The sequence below is a fragment of the Sinocyclocheilus grahami genome, unplaced genomic scaffold (genome assembly GCF_001515645.1).
Source record: "Sinocyclocheilus grahami isolate Dianchi unplaced genomic scaffold, SAMN03320097.WGS_v1.1 scaffold39.1, whole genome shotgun sequence".
Classification (NCBI taxonomy): domain Eukaryota; kingdom Metazoa; phylum Chordata; class Actinopteri; order Cypriniformes; family Cyprinidae; genus Sinocyclocheilus; species Sinocyclocheilus grahami.
This window is the reverse complement of record NW_015505218.1, coordinates 455,785-479,861: the sequence shown is the minus strand read 5'-3', so window position 1 is coordinate 479,861 and position 24,077 is coordinate 455,785. Positions and strand designations below refer to the sequence as shown.

The 24,077-nt window shown below is 37.4% G+C and overlaps 1 protein-coding gene and 1 pseudogene across 1 annotated transcript; both read left to right on the top strand.

The window, feature by feature from the left end:
- The first annotated feature begins 2,858 nt into the window (after positions 1-2,858).
- On the top strand, positions 2,859-15,599 carry LOC107581973 (phospholipid scramblase 1-like; annotated as a pseudogene).
- Positions 15,600-20,265: 4,666 nt separating this feature from the next.
- On the top strand, positions 20,266-22,044 carry LOC107581892 (NADH dehydrogenase [ubiquinone] 1 alpha subcomplex subunit 2). The gene is made up of 3 exons (XM_016267568.1): positions 20,266-20,459; positions 21,702-21,808; positions 21,888-22,044. Exons 1-3 carry the CDS (start codon positions 20,353-20,355, stop codon positions 21,977-21,979), a joined length of 306 nt encoding a protein of 101 aa, XP_016123054.1. The 5' UTR covers positions 20,266-20,352; the 3' UTR covers positions 21,980-22,044.
- Positions 22,045-24,077: the final 2,033 nt, after the last annotated feature.

Below are 24,077 nucleotides of genomic sequence, written 5' to 3'. Positions count from 1 at the left end.
AATTTCATAATTGCTTTAAGGGTTAAAGTGTACTGCTGATTGTACTGACAAGCAATTACGGTCAACTAAAATGTTATTGCAGTTAAAACGTGCATATATTTTTTTGTAACAACACTTTTGTAATGATGAAGTTGTAATTTAATACAACTTTAAATACAAATCTACTCTAATCAGTGGACTCTTTATGTACTCTTCCGAGGCCTTTTATTTCATTAATGTTACATGTTACAATGTTAAAATTTACGGTAAAAAACCGGCAGCTGTGGTTGCCGGAATTTTACTGTAAAAAGTACGGTAGCAATGTTTTAGGTTTTACGGTTTTAACTTAAATTTACAGTCAAATACCGTAATTTCATTAACTGATATAATGTTAATATACCAACCCATTGAAGTACTGAAATCTGTTTTGTAGCTTTGTAATACATTGATAACCACCAAAAGCAGGTGATGAGAAAGTCACATGATGAACCAAAGCCCATCACAAGCAGCTTTTAGATAATAACATATATAGAAGGTGCACAGTGTCATTCACACAAACACCAAACACCATCACGGTAACACACATGAAACTGAAATAATGCAATAAACATTCATTTAACAACATTAGGTGTAACACACAACCCTAATATACAAAACTGATAAGAAAAAAACTAAGAGGAAACAATTATTTCAACAAAAAAAACATCAAATTTGAAATGTATGCAAAGTTTGTAATGCAAATTTGGGAATGTCAATTTACGGTTATTCACTGGTCTTTTTCCACTTCCAAAAACGGTATACTACCGTAAAATTAATGTCCAATACATATAATGTCCAATACAGTTTTTCACCGTATATAGTAGGGGAATTTACCGTTAACCATTTAACAGGTTTTTACTGTAGCATTTTTACAGTCTTTTACCGTTAAATTCACGGTAATTTTTTACAGTGTATATTATTATCTGTAAGCATATTGTTTTACACTACAAGTGCATATTCAATACATTTAATTGCACTTCACTTATGAAAACAAAACCAGTGTATTAAATCTAAAACTTACATTTTTAAATATGTCTTGCATTAAAAGAACAATAGTGTATTATGGAGCTTATAAGTGTGAACAAGAAAGTTGTGATCTGCAGATATGAAGTTAATAAACCTGAATGTTGTGTAGGAAGGATGACATCCATTTATATTTCAGTGTTTAATAACTTGTTTAACAAAACTGTCTGTTTATGCTCCACTAGAGGAAGCCACAATTGTACCTTGCCCAAACCCATGCTGCCCATTCCATATGGAGCCCTTGACCTGGGTCAGATAAGACTGGATATGTTTATAATTAAAGCAATAAGCTCCAAGAAGCCGTGGTTTATAGTAAATTCAGCATTTATCTGGATAATTGTGCAAATATTAAAGCACTGATCAAGCAAGTTAGCACTCCTCTTTATATGAAGGATGCTGGACTGTTTTGTCACATTCTTCTCAGCAAAGATTTTTCACTACTTCAGTGAAAACACTGTTTAGTGATAAACTTGACCTCTTTCAACAGAAACAGTACCAGGATCCGCTGATCTGTGGATCATTTATGCACCAGTTAAAGGGATAATGAAAGAAACTGAACGATATTTACAACATTATAGCCTACCTGTAATCCAGAGCATCAGGCGAATGGTCCAGAGTGATGTACTGTTCGCAAACAAATTCTTTTGAACCGGTTCTTTTTAGTGAACTAGATGAACCAGTTCACACCAAATCAGACTGAACCATGCATTAAACAGTTTGAGCTGCACAGACCCAAACTGTACTGTATTTGCATTTGTACTGTACTTTTGGTTTCTGTACCTAGTATTTTTTTAAATTACAAATGCAAATGAAAACACGGGTATTGGTGTCACTATAAATGATTAGGCTACCAAAAATGAAAGTATCGCTATTGGACTTGTTCTGTAAAAAGTGGTATTGGTGCATCCCTACTAAGAGAACACACACACACAACCAGTTCACACCAAATCAGACTGAACCATGCATTAAACAGTTTGAGCTGCACAGACCCAAACTGTACTGTATTTGCATTTGTACTGTACTTTTGGTTTCTGTACCTAGTATTTTTTTAAATTACAAATGCAAATGAAAACACGGGTATTGGTGTCACTATAAATGATTAGGCTACCAAAAATGAAAGTATCGCTATTGGACTTGTTCTGTAAAAAGTGGTATTGGTGCATCCCTACTAAGAGAACACACACACACATATATATATATATATATATATATATATACAGTATACACTGTATATATGTTACAGCATATATGTTATATATATACAAATACAGTTTTAAACAGGAGTTATTTGATAAATTTATTTGATAAATTAGTGCACTGCGCCCCTAAAGTTTTTTAATGTGCTCTTACATTTTTCAAATTATGAACACATGTGCTCTTTGGGGGGAAAAAAGTAAGCATCAAGCCCTGTCATGTATATGTTACTCTGACAAATGCAGTTATTTCCTGTTATTTTTATGCAATAATTTTAGATTGATCAATTGTTTGTCTACAAAGAACCTATCCGGACGAATGTTTTGACGAAGGTTCGTTCATCAGCATTTCATGAATGAAATATATGGTGAAACCAAAAAAGCAACACTCTAATTTCCTTCCTTTTTAATTTCTTACAGTTTGCTGTGAAATAAAGGCTGACAACAGTTATAAGGTGAAGGATGACGTCGGGAACGTTCTTTTTAGTATTCTTGAGGACAGTGATTATTGTAGCAGGCATCTCTATCCAGGTCATTCCTTCATAATGAATGTTATTAATGAATATAATAAAGAGGTCATCAGACTGGTGCATCCGTTTGTTTGCAGCAGCAGCTGCAGAAGACATGAGGTATGAACATTATCCTTCTCTCGTTTAGACCTTGAGTGTATTGTACTGTATATTTTATGTTCTATGTATATTTTAGCTGGAGGTTCAGTCTCCACCAGGCTTTGTCATCGGACATGTTCGACAAAACTGGCCTGTTTGCCTGCCTAAATTCACAGTACAGAATAAATAAGGTGAACCGGAAGTTAAGATTGTGGGACCGTTTGTACCTCTTACCTGCTGCATGGATCAGAACTTTGAGGTGATGCACATGTACTCAGATACAAGTTACAATTTTCCATTTGACTTTTATTATTTAAAGTTATGTTCTATTATTTCACCTGTAACATAACCTTCACATAAACCTTTTAGCATTTTTAGATTATGATTTTAACTCTGCTAGCCTGCTTATCAAGCCATTTTCCTTGTTTCCTGACCGACATTGGTTGTAGGTGATTTCAGGTTGTGTTACATTTCTGGGGAAATTTGATGCATACAGTAAAGGAAAACACCTGACCCACACACACAAACATGGTTCTTTGGCTTTAAATGTAAGAGCTAACATGGTCTTATTTGCTTTTTTAAAGAATGAAGCTTAAGCTTTAAATCTTAAATCCATATAGGCCTGTTTATATCTATATATACACTCTTAAAAATAAAGGTGCTTCACGATGCCATAGAAGAACTTTTTTGTCTAAATGGTTCCATAAAGAACCTTTAATATCTGAAGAACCTTTCTGTTTCACAAAAGGTTCTTTGTGGCGAAAGATGGTTCTTCAGATTACAAAAAGGTAAGAAAGAGATGGTTCTTTAAAGAACCTTTGACTTAATGGTTCTTTGTGGAACCAAAAATGGTTCTTCTATGGCATCGCTGTGAAGAACCTTTTGAAGCACCTTTATTTTTAAGAGTGTACAGTGCTGCTTATAATTTTCTATATTTCTACATAAATATGACCCAAAACATATTTAGATTTTCACACAACTCCTGAAAGTAGACAAAGAGAACCCAATCAAACAAATGAGACAAAAAAAATTATTTGTCATTTATTTGAGAAAAATGATCCAGTGTTACATATCTGTGTGCTGCAAAAGTATGTGAATCAAGAGAATTAGCAGTTAATTTGAAGGCAAAATTAGAGTCCATCAGTCCATCACTATCACTTCTATGGACTTCCGGTTGTGGGTACGCTACGCTGTGCGTGCCTGGTTGCTGCTCCATGCTGGGCTGTTTGTTTTGTTTGCATTTGTCTTTACTTTTTTTTGTTTTTGGACTACTGTTCGGACTACTGTTGGATCTGCCGTGAATTCCTCTGGCTTCTTGGATACTACTCTGCTATCTGTTTTTTACTTCCTTGCTTCAACCTGACGTGTTTTGTTGGCGCCGGGAACTTTTTGGTTGTCAGTTTACTGAGATCCCTCTACCTCTTCGATCCTCCATTCACTCCCCTGATCTCATTCTTTAGCCTCCTTGTTAGTGTGTCTGCCTCCCATGCCGGAGACCTGGGTTCGAGATCCACTTGAAGCGAGAACGAGGTGTGGCGGTGAGGACCCGGGAGAGAGGGGTTACACTAACACTCTTCTTATCAGTTAGTCTACTGACTTACTGTCTGGTCGGGTAGCCTTCCTCTCAGTGAGCTTTTGTAGATGCTGTGATGACTGTGGTTCAGGCTAACGTGGTTTTGCTGATTGCTGGCTTTCCTATGGCTAAAGGCTCTAAATGGTCACCTGTGTCTATATATATATATATATATATATATATATACAGTATACACTGTATATATGTTACAGCATATATGTTATATATATACAAATACAGTTTTAAACAGGAGTTATTTGATAAATTTATTTGATAAATTAGTGCACTGCGCCCCTAAAGTTTTTTAATGTGCTCTTACATTTTTCAAATTATGAACACATGTGCTCTTTGGGGGGAAAAAAGTAAGCATCAAGCCCTGTCATGTATATGTTACTCTGACAAATGCAGTTATTTCCTGTTATTTTTATGCAATAATTTTAGATTGATCAATTGTTTGTCTACAAAGAACCTATCCGGACGAATGTTTTGACGAAGGTTCGTTCATCAGCATTTCATGAATGAAATATATGGTGAAACCAAAAAAGCAACACTCTAATTTCCTTCCTTTTTAATTTCTTACAGTTTGCTGTGAAATAAAGGCTGACAACAGTTATAAGGTGAAGGATGACGTCGGGAACGTTCTTTTTAGTATTCTTGAGGACAGTGATTATTGTAGCAGGCATCTCTATCCAGGTCATTCCTTCATAATGAATGTTATTAATGAATATAATAAAGAGGTCATCAGACTGGTGCATCCGTTTGTTTGCAGCAGCAGCTGCAGAAGACATGAGGTATGAACATTATCCTTCTCTCGTTTAGACCTTGAGTGTATTGTACTGTATATTTTATGTTCTATGTATATTTTAGCTGGAGGTTCAGTCTCCACCAGGCTTTGTCATCGGACATGTTCGACAAAACTGGCCTGTTTGCCTGCCTAAATTCACAGTACAGAATAAATAAGGTGAACCGGAAGTTAAGATTGTGGGACCGTTTGTACCTCTTACCTGCTGCATGGATCAGAACTTTGAGGTGATGCACATGTACTCAGATACAAGTTACAATTTTCCATTTGACTTTTATTATTTAAAGTTATGTTCTATTATTTCACCTGTAACATAACCTTCACATAAACCTTTTAGCATTTTTAGATTATGATTTTAACTCTGCTAGCCTGCTTATCAAGCCATTTTCCTTGTTTCCTGACCGACATTGGTTGTAGGTGATTTCAGGTTGTGTTACATTTCTGGGGAAATTTGATGCATACAGTAAAGGAAAACACCTGACCCACACACACAAACATGGTTCTTTGGCTTTAAATGTAAGAGCTAACATGGTCTTATTTGCTTTTTTAAAGAATGAAGCTTAAGCTTTAAATCTTAAATCCATATAGGCCTGTTTATATCTATATATACACTCTTAAAAATAAAGGTGCTTCACGATGCCATAGAAGAACTTTTTTGTCTAAATGGTTCCATAAAGAACCTTTAATATCTGAAGAACCTTTCTGTTTCACAAAAGGTTCTTTGTGGCGAAAGATGGTTCTTCAGATTACAAAAAGGTAAGAAAGAGATGGTTCTTTAAAGAACCTTTGACTTAATGGTTCTTTGTGGAACCAAAAATGGTTCTTCTATGGCATCGCTGTGAAGAACCTTTTGAAGCACCTTTATTTTTAAGAGTGTACAGTGCTGCTTATAATTTTCTATATTTCTACATAAATATGACCCAAAACATATTTAGATTTTCACACAACTCCTGAAAGTAGACAAAGAGAACCCAATCAAACAAATGAGACAAAAAAAATTATTTGTCATTTATTTGAGAAAAATGATCCAGTGTTACATATCTGTGTGCTGCAAAAGTATGTGAATCAAGAGAATTAGCAGTTAATTTGAAGGCAAAATTAGAGTCCATCAGTCCATCACTATCACTTCTATGGACTTCCGGTTGTGGGTACGCTACGCTGTGCGTGCCTGGTTGCTGCTCCATGCTGGGCTGTTTGTTTTGTTTGCATTTGTCTTTACTTTTTTTTGTTTTTGGACTACTGTTCGGACTACTGTTGGATCTGCCGTGAATTCCTCTGGCTTCTTGGATACTACTCTGCTATCTGTTTTTTACTTCCTTGCTTCAACCTGACGTGTTTTGTTGGCGCCGGGAACTTTTTGGTTGTCAGTTTACTGAGATCCCTCTACCTCTTCGATCCTCCATTCACTCCCCTGATCTCATTCTTTAGCCTCCTTGTTAGTGTGTCTGCCTCCCATGCCGGAGACCTGGGTTCGAGATCCACTTGAAGCGAGAATGAGGTGTGGCGGTGAGGACCCGGGAGAGAGGGGTTACACTAACACTCTTCTTATCAGTTAGTCTACTGACTTACTGTCTGGTCGGGTAGCCTTCCTCTCAGTGAGCTTTTGTAGATGCTGTGATGACTGTGGTTCAGGCTAACGTGGTTTTGCTGATTGCTGGCTTTCCTATGGCTAAAGGCTCTAAATGGTCACCTGTGTCTTGACTCCGCGATGTACAAACACTGCCGTTCACTTGGTATCATTCGACGCCCGCATTATTTACATTGCTTATCTAGAAGGATTTTCAGTATTCATCAGCCGTCATCTACTGTGATTCCGTGCGTCTGGTCTAGCAACAGGGCTCTGAATAGCTGAAACGTTCTCAAAGGGACTGTCGAACTCTGCGGTCACTTGTCAACATAAATAGGATCGACTACAAGGATAACGTTACCTCCACAAGCAGCATATCGGAGAAACACTGTGCTCTTCTTAATTGTCGCTCCATCTCTGACAAAGGCTCCTATTGACGAACAAATTATTGACAATAACAAGGATATGTTATATCTTACAGAGACTTGGTAGTCACCAAATGACTTTTTTGCATCTAAATCTGCTTACACCGACCGGATATCAATATCTGTCTAAACGGCGTTCAACTAGCAAAGGGGGTGGTCTTGCAGTTATTTATTGTGACTCCATAGCACTTACCAAACTGAATTTTCATAATACTACGACATTTGAGTTTATTGTTATGAAGGTTGGCTTAAAATGCCCCCTCATAATTATCCTGATTTATAGACCACCCAAGCAGCAAACTGAATTCTTCTCAGAACTCAGTGAATTACTAACGTTAGCCTGTGCTGTTTCATCCCAGGTTATCATACTTGGTGACTTTAACGTCCATGTGTCTGCTCTAATACTACTCAACTAATGACTGTACTGGACTTCTTCGATCTTATTCAGAATGTTAACTTTCCAACTCACACTCATGGTCATACACTTGATCTGGTCTGTACATCTGGTTTGAATAATATCTCCGTCAGTGGTTTGGCTATTCCTATCTCTGACCACAAGCTTATTATTTTTTACTTTACTTTAATCTGTCCAGCCAAATGCACTGATAACATAACCATTTCATATCTTCGTGTAAATGCTGTTGATATCAGTACATTCTCTGCTACCTGTCCATCTATGAATTATGATATGTACCATTCTCTTATTGCTAACATCTTAGATGAGTATGCTCCAATTAGGACCAGGTCTGTTCCCATGTCTCACTCCTCTCCTTGGTTTAATGCAGAGCTTCGCGCTATGAATGCAAAATGCAGACAACATGAACATCTTTTCAGGAAAACGGGTTTAACTGTCCATTATCTTGTTTATTCTGACTATATTAAGTACTATAAAACTGCCCTGAACGCAGCCCGCTCTTCTTATATCTCCAGAATCATTAACAAAGCTAATGATAGGCCTAAAGCACTATTTAGCATGGTAATCAAACTAATCCAGGCACCAAATCATAGTATCAGCCAACATGAATCTGGTGATTTGTGTTGTACTTTCTTGCACCACTTTCAGGGAAAGTTGGATGTTTTATGTGGGACCTTTGGTGAGGAACCGACTATTTCTAATTGTGGGCAAATTCAGTCTACCCAATCATTGACTACCTTTACCTTGACAAATCCATCTGTATACTGATTTAATACAGAAACTGAATTCCTCTTCAAGCCGGCTAGACCCTGCAGCTACTTTCCTCCTGAAACACTGTTCCTCTGTTATTTTTGCCCCAATCTCACACCTCATCAACATGTCACACCTCATCAACATGTCATGGGAAGTCGTGGCCTAATGGTTAGAGAGTCGGACTCATAACCCAAAGGCTGTGGGTTCGAGTCTTGTACCGGCAGGGATTTTAGGTGGGGGGAATGAATGTACAGTGCTCTCTCCCACCTTCAATTGCTTCAATTACACTGAGGTGCCCTTGAGCAAGGCACTGAACCCCCAACTGCTCCCCGGGCGCTGCAGCATAAATGGCTGTCCACTGCTCCGGGTGTGTGTTCACTGCTGTGTGTGTGCACTTTGGATGGGTAAATGCAGAGCACTAATTCTGAGTATGGGTCACCATACTTGGCCACATGTCACTTCACTTCACTTTTATTTATTCCACTGTTCCGGTCTCACTCAAGACTGCTGCTGTTACCCCTATTCTCAAAAAACCAAATCTGGATCCTGAAAGTTAATCTAACTACTGTCCAATTTCTAACCTGCCATTTGTATCAAAAATTATGGAGAAGTCTGTTGTCTCTCAGCTGCAGTCATTTCTAGCCCACAACAATCTCTTTGATATTTTTCAGTCTGGTTTTCGCTCACAGCACAGTACGGAAACTGCTCTGGTAAAGGTCGTCAGTGATCTCTTACTTTCTGGTGATTCGGGCAGCTCAGCTCAGCTTTCAATACTGTTTGTCATAAGATATTACTCTCTCGCCTTGCAGAGTTTTGCATCTCAGGTTCTGCATTATCCTGGTTCTTCTCATATCTCACAGATAGGCAATACTACATCTCACTGCACAATTCCAAATCTCCCACTGTCTCGCTCAAACAGGGTGTTCCCCAGGGTTAAATTCTCGCACCATTATTATTCATCCTCTACATTCAGCCTCTTGGCCAAATAATTCGTCTGCATGATTTTAACTGGATGTTGATGACAGATCAGAAGAAATGGACAGCACCTGAGTTAAATATATGAGTGTCACAGCAAAGGGTCTGAATACTTAGGACCATGTGATATTTCAGTTTTTCTTTTTTAATAAATCTGCAAAAATGTCAACAATTCTGTGTTTTTCTGTCAATATGGGGTGCTGTGTGCACATTAATGAGGAAAAAAATTAACTTAAATGATTTTAGCAAATGGCTGCAATATAATAAAGAGTGAAAAATTAAGGGGGTCTGAATAGTTTCCGTACCCACTGTATACTGCTTGTCAGCCAGATTCTACCCATTCGATGGCTGCCTTATCTTCATGTGTCAGTGAGTTAAAAGACTGTCTACACTCAAATTTTCTTAGTTTGAACTTGAGTAAAATTGAAATTTTTAATGTTTCTAGCTTTGATCTTGACACTATTTCTATACTGTTAGAAATTTAGGTATCATTCTAGACCCATCACTGACCTTAGATGACTACATCAGCAAACTCTCCAAAACTGCTTTTTTCCAGCTACATCGAATTGCGCAACTTCGTCCTTTCCTCAGTAGAAAAGATGCCGAATCATTAGTGCATGCATTTATTACCGCTCGCCTTGACTATTGTAATGCTCTTTTTTCTGGCTTACCAGCTCACTCCATCTCTCATCTGCAGTACATTCAAAATTCCTCTGCCAGACTATTAACTTCCAGAAAAAAATCTGCTCACATCACCCCTATTCTATTTAATCTTCACTTGTTGCCTGTATCAATTTGTGTGCAATACAAAATTCTTCTGCTCACCTTTAAGGCACTCAAAGGTCTTGCTCCCTCCTATCTTTCCGACCTACTCTCTTCTTATATTCATTCTCGCTCACTCCAGTCTTCTAGTTCAGAACTTCTTTGCGTGCCTATCTTCAATGGGCAGCAGGTCCTTTTCTGTCACGGCACCCAAACTTTGGAATTCTGGCACTCAGAACAGTCACCTCTTTCAGTGAATTTAAATCAAAAGCTTAAAACATATTTGTTTAATCAACACTATCACTAAATAGCATTGTGTATTTGTCCCATTTGTTTTCTTTTTCTTTGTCTTTATTACATAAGCTGTGTTATATGCAACTGCATTATTGAATTGGGCAAATGTCCAATGTCCACTTAAATTGTTTCTTTGTGATGAGTATTTGCTGTGTTGGTGTACCTTGTAAAGCGTCCTTGAGCCTGGGAAAGGTGCTATAGAAATTAAACATATTATTGTTATTATCAGTTCTGAGGACTATCAGGTGTCATTGCCTGCCCTGTTTTATCATCTTTGTGGAAGGCCTTTGTTACACTGCAGGTCTTGATGCCCAATTTTAATTTGTTGCCTATATCTGATTGTTTTGACTGTCCATTTACACCATCTTTCAATTGTGACCCATATCCGATTCATGTGTTTACACTTGCCATACCTCCGCCATGTTTGCCTGTGTTGTTGTCATTTGGAGAAGTACCAAATTGTCACAGTTTTAATGACATACAGAACGCAATGCCTCAGAAAATCCAATCTGCCTGTTTACGCATTGGCACATATTTGATTTATATCTGATTTAATTCCACATATAAATGAGGCCTGAAACCCATCTCGAAATATCTGAATGCATGCGTTTTTCTTTTCCTGTTTACACGGTCACAGAACACATCCGATCTCTGTCACATATGAGCAAAAAATCAGAATTGGGTCACATTTAACTGACAGTGTAAGCAAGGCCGAAGTGTATCATTGCACGAAGAAAGCAGAGCCTTATCTTCATGTGTCAGTGAGTTAAAAGACTGTCTACACTCAAATTTTCTTAGTTTGAACTTGAGTAAAATTGAAATTTTTAATGTTTCTAGCTTTGATCTTGACACTATTTCTATACTGTTAGAAATTTAGGTATCATTCTAGACCCATCACTGACCTTAGATGACTACATCAGCAAACTCTCCAAAACTGCTTTTTTCCAGCTACATCGAATTGCGCAACTTCGTCCTTTCCTCAGTAGAAAAGATGCCGAATCATTAGTGCATGCATTTATTACCGCTCGCCTTGACTATTGTAATGCTCTTTTTTCTGGCTTACCAGCTCACTCCATCTCTCATCTGCAGTACATTCAAAATTCCTCTGCCAGACTATTAACTTCCAGAAAAAAATCTGCTCACATCACCCCTATTCTATTTAATCTTCACTTGTTGCCTGTATCAATTTGTGTGCAATACAAAATTCTTCTGCTCACCTTTAAGGCACTCAAAGGTCTTGCTCCCTCCTATCTTTCCGACCTACTCTCTTCTTATATTCATTCTCGCTCACTCCAGTCTTCTAGTTCAGAACTTCTTTGCGTGCCTATCTTCAATGGGCAGCAGGTCCTTTTCTGTCACGGCACCCAAACTTTGGAATTCTGGCACTCAGAACAGTCACCTCTTTCAGTGAATTTAAATCAAAAGCTTAAAACATATTTGTTTAATCAACACTATCACTAAATAGCATTGTGTATTTGTCCCATTTGTTTTCTTTTTCTTTGTCTTTATTACATAAGCTGTGTTATATGCAACTGCATTATTGAATTGGGCAAATGTCCAATGTCCACTTAAATTGTTTCTTTGTGATGAGTATTTGCTGTGTTGGTGTACCTTGTAAAGCGTCCTTGAGCCTGGGAAAGGTGCTATAGAAATTAAACATATTATTGTTATTATCAGTTCTGAGGACTATCAGGTGTCATTGCCTGCCCTGTTTTATCATCTTTGTGGAAGGCCTTTGTTACACTGCAGGTCTTGATGCCCAATTTTAATTTGTTGCCTATATCTGATTGTTTTGACTGTCCATTTACACCATCTTTCAATTGTGACCCATATCCGATTCATGTGTTTACACTTGCCATACCTCCGCCATGTTTGCCTGTGTTGTTGTCATTTGGAGAAGTACCAAATTGTCACAGTTTTAATGACATACAGAACGCAATGCCTCAGAAAATCCAATCTGCCTGTTTACGCATTGGCACATATTTGATTTATATCTGATTTAATTCCACATATAAATGAGGCCTGAAACCCATCTCGAAATATCTGAATGCATGCGTTTTTCTTTTCCTGTTTACACGGTCACAGAACACATCCGATCTCTGTCACATATGAGCAAAAAATCAGAATTGGGTCACATTTAACTGACAGTGTAAGCAAGGCCGAAGTGTATCATTGCACGAAGAAAGCAGATCTCTGAGGACCTCAGAAAAAGAGTTGCTGTTGCTCATCAGGCTGAAAAAGCTTACAAAATCATCTCTAAAGAGTTTGGACTCCACAAATCCACAGTCAGACAGATTGTGTACAAATGGAGGAAATTCAAGACCACTGTTACCCTCCCCAGGAGTGGTAAAGGCTAACTAAAGGCCTTTCTCACATTGGCTATAATGTTAATGTTCATGAGTCCATCATCAGCAGAACACTGAACAACATGGTGTGCATGGCAGAGTTGCAGGGAGAAAGCCACTGCTCTCCAAAAAAGAAAATTGCTGCCTGTCTGCAGTTTGCTAAAGATCATGTGGACAAACCAGAAGACTTCTGGGGAAATGTTTTGTGGACAGATGAGACCAAAATAGAATGTTCTAAATGAGAAGTGTTGTGTTTGGAGAAAAGAACACACTGCATTCCAGCATAAGAACCTTGTCCCATCTGTGTAAGATGGTGGTGACAGTATCATGGTTTGGGCCAGGATGACTTGCCATCATTGATGAAACAATGAATTCTGAATAATACCAGCAAATCCTAAAGGAAAATGTCAGGACATCTTTCCAAGAACTGAATCTGAAGAGAAAGTGGGTCATGCAGCAAGACAACGACCCCAAGTATACAAGTCGTTTTACCAAAGAAGGGTTAAAGAAGAACAAAGTTAATGTTTTGGAATGGTCAAGTCAAAGTCCAGACCTTAATCCAATTGAAATGTTCTGGAAGGACCTGAAGCAAGCAGTTCATAGGAGGAAACCCACCAACATCACAGAGTTGAAGCGGTTCTGTACTGAGGAATGGGCTCAATTTCCTACAAGTCATTGTTCAGGACTGATCAGAAGTTACAAGAAACATTTACCTGCAGTTATTGCTGAAAAAGCAGCTACTGAAAGCAAAGATTCACATACTTGAGCAATGCACAAAATATGTTTTGGGTCATATTTATGCAGATATATTGTGAAACGTAGCTAGTAACCTGCGTGAATGCTTAATGGGTTGATGTGTTTTGTAATTGCCTGTCTTATACTGTGACCACAGCTGGTTTCTTTGAACAGGGAAGAGACAGAAAGACCATTTGGCACGATTGTCAAACCTTTCTCATGCAGTGTACACTCTTAAAAATAAAGGTGCTTCAAAAGGTTCTTCACGCGATGCGATAGAAGAACCATTTTTGGTTCCACAAAGAACCATTCAGTCAAAGGTTCTTTAAAGAACCATCTCTTTCTTACTTTTTTATAATCTGAAGAACCTTCTTTCGCCACGAAGAACCTTTTGTGAAACAGAAAGGTTCTTCAGATGTTAAAGGTTCTTTATGGAACCATTTAGACAAAAAGGTTCTTCTATGGAATCGTGAAGCACCTTTATTTTTAAGAGTGTACTAAATACAGGAGCAGATTTTGTGCTGAGGTTTCCAAGCAACTTGGCCGTCAAATTGAAAGCTACACTATTGGGGGCCTGCATACTTATTGTAAATTTTGTGTTCCTGTGGCTCAGTGGTAGAGCATTGTGTTAGCAGTGCAATAGGTTGTGGGTTTGATTCCCAGGGAACACACATACTGGTAAAAAAATGTACAGCTTGAATGCACTGTAAGTCGCTTTGGATAAAAGCATCTGCTAAATGCATAAATGTAAATATTGTTAAAAATGCTTTTTTAAAAACTTGTTTTTTAGTTTTGTCATTTAAGACTTTTTATGTTTATTTTTAAATTATATTTATTATTAATAATCATAACTCGATCTATTTTCAGGACTTTGTGTATTATGATAAGCCAAAACAACCGGTACTAGAAATAATAGGATGTTTTAATCATCTATCTTGGATCCCTGTTTAGTCAAGACGCAGGAAGAAGATAACAAGGTAAATTCATAATAATCACATTATTTATTAAGAAACAAAAAAAACATAGGAGAGAAATTCAACAGAAACATAAACCACACTAAAGTGCCATTCACACAGAATGTGTCTTTGTCTCTATAAACGCAAGACACGGTGTTCAGGAATGGTTTTTTAAAAAGCATAGCACATGTTGCCATCAAGTAAAGCCGTTTCCATGCCAACTTTCTACTGTAAATGACACTTGCCCCGCCTCTGGGGATTTCTGATTTGTCCACTGTTTTAAAATATCCAGTTGTGCAGAATATAAGATGGTAAATATTTAATTGTGTTTTCAATACGATATATAACAATACAATATACAGAGTATGATTTTTTCGTAAAATTCAACATATTAACATAAAATAATAACTGCAAATTTGTGTTTCGCTGCCTGGAGACCCATACACAGTCAATCACTGTGAGCATACTTAGCCAGCTTGATAGAAGAACCATTTTTGGTTCCACAAAGAACCATTCAGTCAAAGGTTCTTTAAAGAACCATCTCTTTCTTACCTTTTTATAATCTGAAGAACCTTCTTTCGCCACGAAGAACCTTTTGTGAAACAGAAAGGTTCTTCAGATGTTAAAGGTTCTTTATGGAACCATTTAGACAAAAAGGTTCTTCAATGGAATCGTGAAGCACCTTTATTTTTAAGAGTGTACTAAATACAGGAGCAGATTTTGTGCTGAGGTTTCCAAGCAACTTGGACGTCAAATTGAAAGCTACACTATTGGGGGCCTGCATACTTATTGTAAATATTGTGTTCCTGTGGCTCAGTGGTAGAGCATTGTGTTAGCAGTGCAATAGGTTGTGGGTTTGATTCCCAGGGAACACACATACTGGTAAAAAAATGTACAGCCTGAATGCACTGTGAGTCGCTTTGGATAAAAGTGTCTGCTAAATGCATAAATGTAAATATTGTTAAAAATGCTTTTTTAAAAACTTGTTTTTTAGTTTTGTCATTTAAGACTTTTTATGTTTATTTTTAAATTATATTTATTATTAATAATCATAACTCGATCTATTTTCAGGACTTTGTGTATTATGATAAGCCAAAACAACCGGTACTAGAAATAATAGGATGTTTTAATCATCTATCTTGGATCCCTGTTTAGTCAAGACGCAGGAAGAAGATAACAAGGTAAATTCATAATAATCACATTATTTATTAAGAAACAAAAAAAACATAGGAGAGAAATTCAACAGAAACATAAACCACACTAAAGTGCCATTCACACAGAATGTGTCTTTGTCTCTATAAACGCAAGACACGGTGTTCAGGAATGGTTTTTTAAAAAGCATAGCACATGTTGCCATCAAGTAAAGCCGTTTCCATGCCAACTTTCTACTGTAAATGACACTTGCCCCGCCTCTGGGGATTTCTGATTTGTCCACTGTTTTAAAATATCCAGTTGTGCAGAATATAAGATGGTAAATATTGAATTGTGTTTTCAATACGATATATAACAATACAATATACAGAGTATGATTTTTTCGTAAAATTCAACATATTAACATAAAATAATAACTGCAAATTTGTGTTTCGCTGCCTGGAGACCCATACACAGTCAATCACTGTGAGCATACTTAGCCAGCTTGTTAACATCATCCATAACAACAAGGTTGAACTCTTGGATCCCTGTTTAGTCAAGACGCAGGAAGAAGATAACAAGGTAAATTCATAATAATCACATTATTTATTAAGAAACAAAAAAAACATAGGAGAGAAATTCAACAGAAACATAAACCACACTAAAGTGCCATTCACACAGAATGTGTCTTTGTCTCTATAAACGCAAGACACGGTGTTCAGGAATGGTTTTTTAAAAAGCATAGCACATGTTGCCATCAAGTAAAGCCGTTTCCATGCCAACTTTCTACTGTAAATGACACTTGCCCCGCCTCTGGGGATTTCTGATTTGTCCACTGTTTTAAAATATCCAGTTGTGCAGAATATAAGATGGTAAATATTTAATTGTGTTTTCAATACGATATATAACAATACAATATACAGAGTATGATTTTTCGCAAAATTCAACATATTAACATAAAATAATAACTGCAAATTTGTGTTTCGCTGCCTGGAGACCCATACACAGTCAATCACTGTGAGCATACTTAGCCAGCTTGATAACATCATCCATAACAACAAGGTTGAATAATAATGCTTATTATTCAGTACATATAGAGAATATTCGGCTCATTGTTTACAGTTTAATGGAAGTTACTCCCACAAATCCCGAAAAGCATCACGGGGCATAGGAAAAAGGTGGATGCATACAGTACAAGGGGCAAACACAGGCAACTAAATAATACAAGGGTGACACTTCTTAGAAACCAAGAATGTTTTCTGGTATTTTTATTTGCACAAAATGGATATATGTGTATTTAAGGGCTTTAAAATTGTGTGGAAATTTATCAAGGTGCCAATTTTTGTCTTTGTGTGCCGATAACACATAATTTTCCGTTATGGATACTGTAGGCGTATACTTCAGAAAAAAGACCAAAGGAAGACAAATATCTCCAGACTGCTTGCCAAATTATCCTCCAATAAAGGCTGAAGAGAAATAACGATAGTTACTGTGGCAAAAATATTGCATCTTTAGTAATGCAAAAAAATTATCACATTGCAAATGCTGTAAAAATTCTGTTTAAAATCTTTTTCTGAGGCAATAACTCTCCTCTGTTTATTTTATTTGAGTAAACTCCTTAAATTTGAAAGTGACAAATGGCACATTATCACTAGTTATTTCAGTTGGTGGGCCTCTCTTATAGTGAGGTTGCATGTGTTCTCGGGAAGTGAAGCAAACACAGCAGTGTAACCACAAACACCAACTGCTTCTTAGTAAGTGCTGATGATGAGAAAAACTACCCCAACCGGCACTCGTGAGTTGCTCGTCATGGAAAATCCATACAGAATGCTTTTTATTTAAAAAGATATTCTCTGCTGCCTTGATGGGTAAAATTAATTGCACAGACATGTATATTTTCTGTTTTTTTAATGCACAGTCAAAATTTTTCAGGCCGTTCACCAAAATTAAGATGTTCTTTTGTCAATTTCATTGTGCAATAAACATCTGGAAATTCTGCATTTCATATCAGACGTTTTGTGCATAACACTTCCAATGTCTAATGAACCCACAAACATGTTGATAAATCTGTTTGTTGCCTGAATTGTTCCACTGCCAGTGAAGAGTATCACTGGTCTCTTACTTCACAATATTTCAGGCAAAGGAGTTTGCAGATTCAATGCCTTTTTATGTCAATTCCAATTCATGCAACAATGATGAGTGAATGAATTCAAATGTCCATGCCAGACAAACATCCTTCAATGTGCTTTAAGTGCTGTCATCATCTAAGTGACTGTATAGATGACGATCCTTTTGGCATTTTTACAAAAGCAGTTGTTTTCCTATTTGTGCGCATGTACTAGATGGATATCTTTGGCCATTTCGATGATTTTGTTTCTGGTTTGGGTTTAAAATGTGAGACATCTTTGTTCTTTTCAGGTGTACAGTTGCTTTTGCTTGACTGTTTAGTCTGAAGTGTGTCTTGTGTGTAGCTACAAGAATGCAAGACATAATCAAGAAATTTAAAACTTATGAGTCTTTAACATGAGCAATTTTTTATTTTTTTTACTTTGTAGTGTTGTTTTTGCAACAACAAAAAAAATCCCTTCTGTGCGTACCGTCAGATGAAGTCCCACAGTCTGAATTAAGACTAAATGTAAGCAAACAGCTGCTGTGACGCAGAAACCTTTGAATAATAGACCCCGGATCCCGGACCTCACCTTCATTAAGCTTCTGACAACTTTTTCAGTCTCTATTAAAAGAACACTATCCCTGAAAGTTTAAGTTAGGATAGTTTGCAAGAGCGTGATTAAACATAACAAGGCTGTGAAAGCGACTAGAAGTAATGCTTAAGTTACATAATCAGATCAGGCCTACTTTTTTAAGTAACTAGTAAAGTAGTTAACATGTTTCCCATGTTTTGACTGACAGCTCTCTTGTCCTCATGTTGAGAGAAATCAGAAGTATGTGCAGAGGGTTGTGTGCGCTGTGTGAACATGATGATACTGTGGTTCTAGACTAGATGTGAACATGTATTTACTCATCTCACCTGCACAAAAACACATTCAGTACTCCTCAGAATGAATAAAAACAATATTATATAATACAAACCTGCAATAATTCAATATGTTAAATAAGACAAATACCATTTATGTATTTAATCCCATTTTATAAACAATTGTCTTTGCTAGAGACCTTCGATGATCCAATTCAACCATACTTATAAGCAAAAATAAGTAACACATTTGTGTTTCATTTTTGTTATTGCTGAATAGTGTTGAACTTTCTTCTCCTGAGTCATATCATGCATTTTGTTTGAGCTGCGTCCTCTATTGTACAGACGTGAATTTACATTTCCTTCAGCCCGAGGCGTATTCATTTCACTTTTGTTGTGGGCAATAAATTAAAATAACTTATATGACAAACAAGCAAGCCCTGCCCAGTTTTTAAAAAGTAATGCATTACTTTTATCACAATTAGTTACTTTTTAGGGGTAACGCAATATTGGAATGCATTAGCCTACTTTTAAAAGTAACTTTCCCCAACACTGGCTGATTAGATGAGCTTGTTTAGTGTCGTGTTTAATGTCCTCGACCAACCTAAGTCACATTTAGCCACTTGTTGGTAACTGCCTTTTTCAAGACAAATTAAAGATTTAAAGGGGTCATATCATGATGTTGCTAAAAAGAACATTATTTTGTGTATTTGGTGTAATGAAATGTTTATGCGGTTTAAGGTTCAAAAAACACATTATTTTCCACATACTGTACATTATTGTTTCTCCATGCCCCGCCTTTCTGAAATGCGTCGATTTTTACAAAACTCATCGGTCTGAAAAGCGAGGTGTGCTGTGATTGGCCAGCTATCCAGTGCGTTGTGATTGGCCGAATACCTCAAGCGTGTAACGGAAATGTGATGCCGTGTCCCGGCCGGAGCGACGAGACAAAAACATTAAAACACATTATAAACGAGGCATTTGTTGCATCCAGTGGGGACATAATTACTGATTATAATGACTTATACTGTCTTTTTACGCGTTGCATTGCATCGCGCCGCGTAAACATAAAACCATGTCTGCATTTGTGATCGGAGAAACTACAAACAACAAGCGCTACTCTACACTGCTCAAAACTTGTGTTTGAATCGGAGGGCTTACGGCAACCACACGTGACGACCCCGGGCTGCACTCCGCTTCGTCCACGATCCACGAAGTTGAAGTATTCCCTCAGCGACCAGCACGGATCAGCTCTAGGCATGACGAAGCGGATATCGTCCTCTTTTGGAAGACCAAACAAAGTAGTTTCGCTTTCACAACGAAGCACACAGCGTCTTCTCGACATGGCGGCGGCGGCAACAATACTACAGCGAGAATAAAAGTTACGCCTTTTGTCTTTGCGTGAACATTTGGGCAGCGTTATGCAAATCTTCCCACATCGTGACGTAGATATGTGGGGGCGTGTTAGAACGAGCCGTTTTAGGAAGGCGTGGCTGACTCTTAACTTTTATAAAGAATATCTCTTTGGATTTGAGAGTTTAGTCTTTGCAACTTTACAGATCTTCTTTATGCACCAAGAGCTTGTAACACTCCAAAGAGAAAGGAACAATTGAAATCGCATCATATGACCAATTTAAAAGAATATCAAATTCATAAGGGCGTGTTGCTGATGCATTTTCTGAAAGAAACCGGAACGTATACCGTCCAGTCAGTAGGTGGCGGTAATGCAGATGAAACCGGGTTTGCCAGCGGCCGCTAAACAGCAACAGAAGAAGAGCACTTCCGTTCGTGAAGGTGACAGTCATGGCGGCGGCGGCGGTGGTTCGCGGAATCGGCTCAAATCTGTCAAAAAATCTGCGTGAGGTCCGCCTGCATTTATGCCAGATATCAGCTGCCAGTCAGGGACCCAGGTGCAGTACTGGCGCTTTCTACTGTTGGATAGGAGGAGAGTAACTGTCCTCTATAGAGGTTGTGTGTATCACGCGCAGTGATAAATACTGGCTGAAGACTAGCTTTGAGTTCTCCATCGTTACTGCTCGTAGATTCATTCAGAGGACTGGGTTCGTACTGGTTTAACTTCAAGAGGCTGTGGGGAGAATGTTTGTTATGAACGATAATAGTGCATTTAAATCATTGTTATTGGCCACACTTTGTCCTGCCTATTGAAAGATGAACTCTTCCAGTCATCAAATATGATTTGGTCAAACATACAGTAAAACCATTAATGTTGTGAAATGTTATTACAATTTAAAATAAGTTTATATGAATATATTTTTTAAAACGTAGTTTATTACTGTGATGCAAAGCTGAGTATTCAGTCAGTGTCGCGTGATCTTCAGAAAGCATTATAAAATGCTGATTTGACAGTTTTACTTTAATTATATATTCATTTTTTTATTTTCGTGGAAGCTGATACATTTTTTAGCATGCTGTGATGAATAGAAAGATTAATGAACAGCATTTATTTGATATGGAAATGTTTTGTAGCATTTTAAATGTCTTTACTCTCTCTTAATCCGTTTAATGCGTTGCTGAAAAAAGTATTCATTTCTTTTAGTTTAAACAATGGCTTATAAATTGTAATGTGTCACTGTTTTGACAAAAATATTAAGTAGCAAAAACAGTTTTCAACATGGATAATAATAAATGTTTTCGAGCACCAAATCAGCATATTAGAAATTATTAAAATTGATAAATGGATAATGTGGCCACCTGACGAACATTGTAATTAAAATATTTAGTTCAAAGTGGAACTAGTTCCCAGTCTTAAGGTCTTTGCACACTAGGGCTGCACGATTATGACAAAAATCATAATTGTTGGTTATTCCCTTGAAATTGTAATTGCGATTATTAATTACGATTAGAAATTCGATTAATTGTGCAGACCTATTGCACACTGAGTCTGAAATTTTCGCATGTAAAAAAATTCATACAACCTGACGTTGTCAATCACAATCTGAAACTTTCGTCCGTCATAAAAAAAAAAATCAGATCAGGTTTGATTTTCTGCGTTTTCGCATCCGCAGCAAGCATTTTGATAGGAAAGGATGGCGAATTCGAGAACTAAAAACGCATTCGAAAATGTCTGCCTCCGTGAGCAAGGACCTTTATTCTTATGTCTCAGTATTTCTTATTTGTTGTTCTTATTTTAGGGATTTTATTGAGCAGCATTATGTGACATTAAAGACGGCAAATCCGGAGTTCCCCATTCTGATCCGAGAGTGCTCTGGGGTTCAGCCCGTGCTGTGGGCACGATATGGTAGGAAGATACTCCAGAAAACTAAAGCATATTCATCCAAATGACCACATAAACATAATGATGCATCTCTCTGTCTCAGGTTTTGGCAAAGAACACAGCGTTTCACTGGACAACATGAACGCTGACCAAGTGGCCAAAGCACTTGAATCAGTAGTAAATGCAAAGCCCTAAGTAAACGTCCTGATGTAAAATAATGTTATCTGTGTCCAAAATTGAAAATAAATGTGTATTCTAAAGATCTTGATTATTTTTTTTGTGTGTTTCTGTCAGGAATGAGTGTTCATTGCTTATGCTAGCCTGGCATCAGGCATACAACAGCACCTCCGAATGCATATTTAGGATCCCAGACATAACAGAACCAAATCGGTAAACACTCATAACCTGTACTGTAAGAGGTTTAATGTGACTCCGTTCCCAAATACATTGTAAAAAAAAAAAAAGTACCTATTTTAACCTGGCATTCACAGCATAAATGATCCTTAATGTTTCGTTTTGAAGCAGTCTTAATGTAGTGGTATATTTTTGTTTCATTCACATATATACTGTTATTTTTTCAGAATCAGTTTTGTTTTTCACTGTTACCTTATGTCAAATTTTTACAGAAGTGTTAAGACCGTTCACACAAGGACGATAGCTGTAACATTAGCAATAAAGATGTAGTTTTAAGATGGAATCACTTTCAGAGCAATTTTTTCAGCTGATGAATGATAAAAACATTGACAGCCAATCAGAATCCAGCCTGCTTTGACACGCTGAAGCGTTTAAAGCAGCACTCTGTAACTTTAGGCGCTCTAGCGGTTAATAAACAGAACTGCACACATCCCGCGGAAGAACATTTTAACCGGAGCTACTTCTCTAAGTTTATGTCTCTGGCGATTCACGCAGGTATGTGTTCCTCCGCAGCGGTGACCAGGCTACAATAGTCCAAATATAAGTACTTATTATAAGTGTGCCGTAGTGATTCGGAATAAGACAGAAACGCGGTTTGGAAGATGAATTCATGATGTACTCGCCCATTATATATATACATCTAGCAAATTTTGAACACAGAAAAAGTTACATAGTGCTGCTTTAAAGTGGCAGACAACAAAATAGAATAAAATAAATTGACATGGACGGTTACAAACTTCTGCGTCTTGCAGTGACTTGAGATGGCTTTTCGAGTTGACTACTATGTCCTACTAACTACTATGTCCAGCCGCTGTGCACTCCGTCCCGCAGCCAGCTCATCACAGGCCGGTCATTCACCTCATCACCTTATTTACACAGAATATCACAAATGCATCAAAAGCAGCTTTTCCGTAATCTGAGATCAATAGTAATATATAGATGGTGTGTATAATTGTGTCATACACACAAACACAAAATGCAATCACAGGACACCACAAAAATGCATTAAACAACATGACTGTAACAAAACACGAATAAACATAACTGATAACAACAACTATTAAGAAACAGTTGTTTAATATCAAATGTGAGCTGTCACTCAAAGTGTGTATTTTCACCGTATATATCTGATTTGGAAGATATAGGTCAGTTGACTCAAATCCCTATATAAAACAGACAGTCAGTTTTAAAGGAATAGTTCACCCAAAAATGAAAATTTGCTTACATTTTCTCACCCTCGGGCCATCCAAGATGTAGATGATGAGTTTGTTTCTTCAATAGATTTGGAGAAATGTAGCATTGCATCACTTGCTCACCAATGGATCATCTGCAGTGAATGGGTGCCGTCAGAATAAGAGTCCAAACAGCTGAGTCACAATAATCCACACCACTCCAGTCCATCAATTTTCTACAATTTTCAGACAATTTTCTACCCCATTGGGGTAGACAATAAAGCTTTTGAATTGAATTGAATTAACATCTTGCGAAACCAGAAGTTGCATGTTTGCAAGAAACAAATCCATCATTATTTTTAACTTAATAAACCATCGCTTCTGGCTAAAATATGAAAATGTCCACACACTGCTGCTCCCAAATTTTAATCTCAGCACAAGCATTACATTTAAAATGTTTTTGCTTTAGTTAAGCATCTTTATTAACTGAACTTCAGATTTGCAACTTGATTTGTTTCAACTGTTTTTGCGTCCTATTTGTGTCAGACTGTAATGCAGAATCCAAATGTCCTGCTGCTGAGCACCAGGAGACCACGAGGAGACATCACTACATTTCAACACTTTATTACAAGTACAAGCTGTTTGCTCTGGCCGACTGGATTCTTCTTATACAGTGTACAAGGCAATCCCCTGCAGCACATGGCATT

Excerpts from the sequence above, each read along its gene's own strand:
- LOC107581892 (XM_016267568.1), top strand. The coding sequence starts at position 20,353 with ATGGCGGCGGCGGCGGTGGTTCGCGGAATCGGCTCAAATCTGTCAAAA. Across the intron at positions 20,460-21,701 it reads GCTGCCAGTCAGGGACCCAG|GGATTTTATTGAGCAGCATT; the intron begins GTGCAGTACTGG and ends TTCTTATTTTAG. Across the intron at positions 21,809-21,887 it reads CGTGCTGTGGGCACGATATG|GTTTTGGCAAAGAACACAGC; the intron begins GTAGGAAGATAC and ends TCTCTGTCTCAG.